Source organism: Poecilia latipinna, unplaced genomic scaffold (assembly GCF_001443285.1).
Source record: "Poecilia latipinna isolate Pla-1442-1.1 unplaced genomic scaffold, P_latipinna-1.0 Scaffold1243, whole genome shotgun sequence".
NCBI classification, from domain to species: Eukaryota; Metazoa; Chordata; class Actinopteri; order Cyprinodontiformes; family Poeciliidae; genus Poecilia; species Poecilia latipinna.
Window position 1 is genome coordinate 215,682 of NW_015113859.1, and position 8,002 is coordinate 223,683.

At 40.7% G+C, this 8,002-nt stretch overlaps 1 protein-coding gene across 4 annotated transcripts in view; it reads right to left on the reverse strand.

Annotated features, from left to right (window-relative positions):
* Positions 1 to 6,980, reverse strand: part of LOC106960921 (CUB and sushi domain-containing protein 3-like) — a 220,871-nt gene extending 213,891 nt beyond the window's left edge. For 2 of the 4 annotated variants that reach the window (XM_015054321.1, XM_015054318.1), the window contains exon 1: positions 6,243 to 6,979. In XM_015054321.1, coding sequence (XP_014909807.1) covers positions 6,243 to 6,420 — 178 coding nt within the window. In that variant the 5' untranslated portion in view covers positions 6,421 to 6,979. Of the gene's footprint in view, positions 1 to 6,242 lie in introns of all 4 variants that reach the window. The other 2 variants (XM_015054319.1, XM_015054320.1) reach the window with 2 other exon arrangements.
* Positions 6,981 to 8,002: the final 1,022 nt, after the last annotated feature.

Sequence of the window (8,002 nt, forward strand, 5' to 3'; positions counted from 1 at the left end):
ATATATATATATATTGTAACTGTTTTTGCTTCACTTGTATTAAAATGAACTGGGAATAAAAATTCAGAAATATGACTTCTTCTCATATTTTTTATTTATTTATTGGTTGTTACAAGGTTAAATACTAATTAAAATAAACGCTGATTGTTACGAGCAGTGGCATGGAAAGAAGCAGAACAAATGTTGTTTTTTTTGTGGAAAACTGATTTTTGTTTGCAAAACAAAGCGAACCACAGCGACAGGATTAGTTGAGAGTCTCCAATGGTGTCTGTCATCATCGCCCATCATCCTAACCGATACCGACACGTGTTGTGGAACCACTGAAACCTTGAGCTGCAGTCTCCCTCCTTGGTTACCTTTGCGTCAGCTCACTTTGCTTCCCTGACCATGCCTTGGCACCGCCTGCTCTCCTGTCACACATCAAAACAGCAGCCAGCGGCCAAAGAAACAAAAAAGAGCAGCTGTGAGCTCTGTGGTGGAAGATTTATGAGGCTGCATGGATTTGCATAGTTACAGGTTGTCAAAATAAGACAAAAAAACCACAAAAAAAAACGTAACGCATAATAGCTGCAATTCTTAGCTAGATGAAAGGCTATGTAATAAGGTGGCATTTGTGGTGCCAGCCTCATTTGTTGGCACCCCGGGTAAAGATGACTTAAAATAATTCCGTATTTTATCACAGTGGTATAATTCACAACTGAATAATTGTGGGGTGTGGGGAGGGAAAAAAATCAATCTTAAAGTACATTTATTCAGCTGTACAAAATTCAAAATTGCCATGTCAAGAAATAATTGCTCTGAGCAAATACAGCAGCTGCACAACTATTGGCCAAGCTTATGTCAATATTTTGCACAACCCTCTGTGAGCAACCCACAGGGTTGGAACCAGCATAGAGAAGGATCTTTGACAATATTACTCTTTGAACAGTCTTCTTCCCAGAATCCTGTTCTCCTCTGTTATGCTCTCTTCACTTCAACCACAGAGTAATGTGGCCATGGAAGAAGGTTGATTTTTGTGTCTGCCAAACATTTCCTGTGTTGATTTGGTCAGTGTTGACGCACGTAGTGTTTTCTTGTAACCGGTTCTTTTTTTTTTTTTTTTTTTAATATCGGGTATGAAAAAGAGTTTTCACTGGGTTAAGCACTCTAACAAGATTGCCAGAATCCTTTGCAAGAAAAATGTGGACCTTTCCATGTATTGCTTGTATTTTTCTGATATTTTTGTAAAAGGTGAAGTAATAAACTTAAAAATTGACGTGTTTTTTTGTTGTTGTTATCTCGGGTAGCAATAAGTGTCCCCCCAGGGATTTTATGTATGTTGTTTCTTAACGTATACACCTCCTCCCACTTACACATGCAAACACACCCATTTCTTTTTTTTGTCTGAGATGAAGCAATAATACACAGAATAACACTTTAAGCTTTACTTTACATCTAGAATAGTTGCTAGTGTGCTATTTGTGATCAAGGTTAAAGACGTATCTTCCTTTTTGTATTCATGGCACATACTTGTTTGGAGACTATGTCCCAACACAATTCTTTGGTTCTGTTTTTAGTGCAACGCCTGATTAAGGTCAAACAAGCAAACATGTTTTTACTATCAGATATGCCTCTGGCAGATTACAGTCTAATCCACTCAAAAAAACCAATGGCTCCTTAGGTGTAAGAGATATTCAACCTTGAATCTGTGGCCTTGTCTCTGGAAGCAGACTCCAGTGAACCTATTACATTTAATCTCAGCAAACTATTTGCTATTTCTCTTCCTGAAGACAAGATATTGCCAATATCTCATCGCCAGGAGAGCTGTCTATATTGAAAGTGACTTAAGCAAGGCCAGTAAACTCTATCTGACCTTCACTGGGACCCATCAGCAACATCTAAGGGCTTGGCCCAAGCCTACAGGCATGGGCAGTAGGCCAGTGAGTGAGTCGAATTGTTCTTTGGAAGTCCATACGGAGCGTGCGCGCAGGTATCAGCTCTGAGAAAACCATAAGGAGAGCAGGGAAATGGGTTTGAGAGGCTGGTTGATGTTGGTCCCAGCTCCATTTGTGGTTCCTTTTGGAAATCTTCTCTGTCTACCAGACTTTCTGTTTTTTCTGCTCTGCTGGTAGTAGTGTGGAGATCAAGAACCTTGAAGGCATGGGTGATAAGGCCTTGCATTCCTTGTAGATAGAGTATAATTACAGGGACAAATTGTAATCCCGATTAGCCCCAGTAGCCTTTACAGACTGTTTACATAATCACACTGAGATAAAGCCTTCATCATGAGTCTCACTGACCAGATTACAGTCTGTTCAGAACCCACCTGATTAGTTCCAATTAGTCCCTTCAAAAGCAGATCAGATCCATTTATCTAATAACCCACTTTAATAAAAAAAAAGAAAACAAGTGATGACCTAGGTGATATTATGTCTAAGCTAAAGTTTAAGTGAAAAAAAAAAAGTCTTAAATTGAAAGCACATCTGAGCACATCTTTCTAGTAACAAAACTCAAACAGTGGAAGCTGACAGACGGACAGTTTCATCATATCACTGCTGTTAATCGCTCGCTTGTAGAAATACACCTTTTACTTACATTCAAACTGCTGTCCATGTGCTTTCAGCATAATGACTGAGATACTTCTAGGCTTGCTTTCATTCAGAGACACAAAGCAAGAAGCTCTGACCACTAACTAAATAAAGCACTCACTGCTATAAAAGTGGTACTTTTTTCTGGAAATATGACAGATTTTCTTGTGTTAAATGATTGGAATATAATCAAAACCAGAAACATAAAAATAATAATTAAAAAAAGACTTAAATGCATCTCATCTTCCAATGCCACCAAAGGGAGTGGGGGGAATGGCTGTCCCTACAAATATGATCACTCCTCTTCTTCCTCCTGGGCCAAACAGTCTAATGAGAATAATTTATTTATGAATATGATATTAAGAGTGGGAAGACAAGCTGTGATCAGTCACCATGTTTATTTATTTGTTTACTTAATGATGATGTGCCAATTTTCATCCCTCAGAGTGTAACTTTAATAATGAATGTCACTAGTGTCAACCAACTTTGTACATCAAGAATCTGAACATGTTTGCCAATTCCTCTTTCAAAATAGCTCAAAAATAAATAGCATGATCAGAGGAACAGTATCATGTGGATATTCATTTTTGAGATTCCAAAGTAGATTTAGGTCTGATCTTTGATCAGGCCAATCTAACACAAACATAATTTGATATGAACCACTCTATCCTAGATCTGGTTGTATATTCATGGAAACTCTGCACCTTTTTTCTCGAGTTTTATCATTTTTTTTTTTTTTTTTTACTGGTACAGTAGCAACCAGAGTAACAGGATCTCGAACGCAACTCTATTGTGGAGTTTTTCTGTCAACCCCAAATTGAAAGCGTGCGTCTGGATCCAAGCTCATCTAATTCCATTTTCACACAGGAGGAAAAAAGAAAGAAAGAAAGAAAGAAAGAAAGAAAGAAAGAAAGAAAGAAAGAAAGAAAGAAAGAAAGAAAGAAAGAAAGAAAGAAAGAAAGAAAGAAAAATGCCACTCTACAATCTCGGCTCCATAGGAATCTTTTTTTAATGGCATCATTATCTTAGCAGGAAAAGTGAGTCATAGGCCAGATCTAGTCAATATCTTTTTATCTCTGCAAACACTGTGTCAACTGTCAGAGCAGAGGAACAACAGCTGCTCGCTATTTCCTACACAGTTTTCCCAAAAAAAAAAAAAAAAAAAAATGGGACCCGGGCCCTCTCCTCCTCCTCATTTCTCCCTACTTCCCTAGCCAATTCCCGGCTGGCTGCCTCCCTAATAAGTAACAGAACTAGGAGGATTGGCACTGGCCTCAAGGTTTGACATTGCCTCAATGTGGGTGGTGATGAAACAGCACAGTGCCCGACTCTGCTCAACTCAACTTGGCTCATTCTTGGTAGGCGCCACATCCACCCCCAATAGACAGACACGAGAATTACTCACAGCAAGGGGGAGAGAGAGAAAAAAAGAGAGAAATCTGCATGTAAATTGATATCTGTGCTCATATTCTGAATCACATACAGCCATGCAACAGATAAGTAGCCATGCACTCTCATTCTCTTTACATCTGAATGCACACGCATGTTCAGAGGACACACAAAAAAAAAGCTTTAGAGGAGCCGTTGTTGAATGTTTCATTCCTTTTGGGTTCATTTCCAATCTTTTCACACCAGCAGTCACAGAAGTGCATGCACAGGCCCCTCTTGACTGGTAAGAGACATAATATTTCTACGTTTTGTTATTTGACTGTTGCCAAGTTGGTTGAACACATGAACTGAAGCCCCTCTAAAATGTTCAGAAGAACCTCTATAATTGTAGTTTCATATGCAGATGCACAGCTTACACAAAGGAGTAAAAACCACATAGTGAAATAAATATGTTGTCATTTGGTGTGAGATCTGTTGTGTGTTTTTGTGGACCTCATCAGGTTAAATTGTAATAGTTTTACAATCAAGTAAAGCTCAGATCACACTTTTAGTCCCAGAATCTAAAAGCCTGAACATGAACCAGACTCCACTTAGCATTTTTTAACCACGTACACTTCATACATGGTGTGTTGGTAAACCTCATATGCTAATTTATGGTGTTTTCATCCAAAATACTTGGGAGCATTTTGATGAAGGAATATGGCTCCCCACCGTGGGTACATATCTATTAGGGGGCAGCTGTTCTGAAAAATTCAGTTGCACAGTGAATAAAACTAATAATGAAGATGACATCTGCTGATTCACAGCTACCAGCCTGGCACTAAATTAAAGGGCTATTCCACTAATTATCAGAACTCTGGATTCCACTTTGTTATGTTCAAACTATAAAATGCTTTCACTGAACAAGCTAAAATTGGATTATCCTGTGCTGAACAGAAATTCATTTAAACAATATTTGAGATTATGAAACATTTCCTCCGCATGTAAAGATCCAAAATGGATGAGTCTTGATGTTTGTTTGTTTGTTTGTTTGTTTGTTTCCATAGCAACCTCAGATTAAATGAAAACTGCATAATTTAGGCCTGTGACACCTGGACTGAATTGTAAGGAAAAACAAAAACCTATATCTTTAATGATATGTAAATAGTGCAAAAAAAGAAGGGCCCATCGTGGGAGCTGTTAGTGTCACTGCTCAGGAGAGGGCAGGTGGAAAGGTTTCCAGAGACAGAGAGCTGAAGTAGCAGAAGAAAATTTTACCTTTTGTAATTGCTGCTCAATTGTACAATTATCAATAACACAATAAAATAAAATAAAAAATCAGTGAGATTTGATACAACAATTTTGGTGAATGTTCACGAGCACAAATCTTCTTCTCCAAGCATCCCCCTGCCATGTCTTTCAGTCTTAATGACGTCCTGCTTAGACTTAATACAAGCAACAGTTGTTTAATCTGACAGACGCTGTCTTGATTAAGCAGCAGGATTTACAGTTTTGGGGAAGAAGTTGGTTAGACAATAGATTTTATTTTATCATTATTTTTCCTGAAGTGAGAACATTTTAGTCAGTGGATAATCCATGGGGACATTTCAATGATCTTTTGACATTTTTAAGATTTATGTCATTTCAGAAACCTAACCGGTAGTTTTTTCCATCAGCCGCAGTAAGCATTCAAGCTGCTTTAGAAAGAGCCCTCTGAATACTAAGGAGCCCACCTTTCACCTGCCCACAGTGGAGAGTCACACCATCAGCCAAATTGGTTCCACTTATTGCCTAGGCCATTGCGTGGTTTCAGAGTCACCGGCCTGTCGCAAATCAGGTATAAATACTTTAAAAACAAACTCTTCTATAAAACATAATCGCCCCTCCTTCCTGATCAGTCAGAATCTGAATAGAAATCTGCAGTGCATGCACTTGAGCCACAACAATTCACTAGTTAGGCTACTAAGCAAAGCAGCTCACGTAGGCTATTAGAAGAAGCGTAGGCTACCGCAAGAATCTCTATTGAGCGCTTCAGTCAAAGCCCGCATTGAGCGCAAAAACCGCCAAACTGCGCCCTTTAAAAAAAAAAAAAAAAAGAAAAAGAAGAAGAAGAAAAAAACTCGACCCAGAGCAGCGGCTGTAGTCTCATTTGCGCACGTCTGGAACATTAACGCTTTTGACTCCTCGCCTCCGCGCACACACGCCTGCACACGCACACACACGCGCGCGCGCGCACATGTCCACGCACGCATACGCACCGGAGAAGCGCATTAGAAAACACACCAAAATTGCTGCAGTGGCTCGTACCTTTCACACAAGTGAACATCAGAGAAAAGACGAGATTCCAGAAAACAATTCCGCTCCTAATCCCCATCGTTTTGGCTTGAACAAAGTGCCCCCGGCCACATTTAACGCATCTCCTGTTGAAAACGTCCCGCAGCTCAATAGATCCACCGTAGTATCCGTCCCTGTAAATCCCCTTCATGTTCTCAGCTACAGCATGTAAGCCGGAGCGCAGCCTGCTTTTTCTCGTCCTGTCGGCCGGTGGAAGTGGATTCTCTCTCCTCAGAGGAGAAGCAGCAGACAGAGCCGCCCGCCGCGCTGTGTCAGCTGAGAGCAGAGGAGTGAGCGAGTCTGGATTTTAGGAGAGGACCACAGCAACCTGGACGAGGGCTCAACCATCTCTGCTGAGAGGGGCTTCAAGTGCGAAGATCTCTGAAGGCACGCTCCCACACTTGCTCTTCAGCATCTCCTCTTCTCCTTATTCCCTATAAAAGCGGCTAAGGCAGTAGGGAGGCTTATACCTTTATCGATCAGCAATCGAACTGAGCTGAGTCCGAGAGAGAGAGAAAAAAAAATTGTGATGGTGGGGAGGGGGGCTTATAGGAACAGAGAGATGGAGAGGGAGAGAGAGAAGAAGAAGAGAGAAAGAGAGAGAGAGAGAGAGAGAGAGAGGGAGAAGGTCCTGTGTAAGTATGAGTTGGCTGGTTGTGGGTAACAAATCATGAAGTGGGAACAGTGAGGTGTGGGTGGCGGAGAAAAGGACAGGAGAGGGGGTGGGGGCGTCTTTATGAGCGGAATGTAAACCCTTTAGAGAGAAATGAATCCTGTTAAATGGCAGCATGTGGTTCATATGGAAGCGTGTGTCAGGGGAGGAAGCGGACTGTTAGGTGACGCTCAGAGGTGCGCAGCAGAAAGCCGCCTTGTTTGGCAATCCTCATCATAACTCTGATTTTTCTTTTCTTTTTTTTTTCCATTGTGGAGATCGAGCGGATCCCTTATTGGGAGTGATGGGGCTGGGTAATTTGCAATGCAAAAGATGGGATGATGACGGCGCAAAGAAACGCTGCTCAGCTGCAGTGTGGCTCTTCTGCCATCTAGCTTCGGAAGAGTCGTCGACCTTTACTTTGAATCGGGGAGTCAAGAAAAAAAAAAGGTGGGGGAGGCAGACGGACGTAAGGAGGTCTTGAGTGCTCACATGTAAACGTCAATTGGTCATTCAGATGCGAAAGTGTTCATATCCTTTGAACTTTTCAACATTTAACCACGTGGAAACCGGAAACATTTGTGTGCTTTGTTAGGAACCAAAATGGTGGTTTCTTCCGGTTTTGTTATCTAAAAAAAGAAGATAACTAAATGAGTCAGTACTTCATACAACCACCACCCTTGTAATTTCTCTAGATTTGCGCATCTAGATACTGAAACCTTTTACCACACACAGCATTCGCCATGAGAATGCTGCGTTCAGGGTGTTGTTCAGTGTCAGATTTCCCCAATATGCTCCACTGAATGTAGCCCAGAAAGTTTTCTTTTGGTTTTCGTGATCAGGCTGCACGGCTTATAATTCTAATCTGCACTGTGTTTCTAGCTGTTTTCAAATGATCTCGGATGACAATTATCGATATTGTGAAAACGAATCAAATTTAGGCTTAAATTTAGGGCTTCACCAACCGAAAGCAGCAGTTTGACATAAAGATAAAGACTAAATCCATTATGTCCATTTATCTTGTGTTTAAATATTGCCCAATTAATAATTGTGGTTGAAATGACCTTCATAGGAATCAATA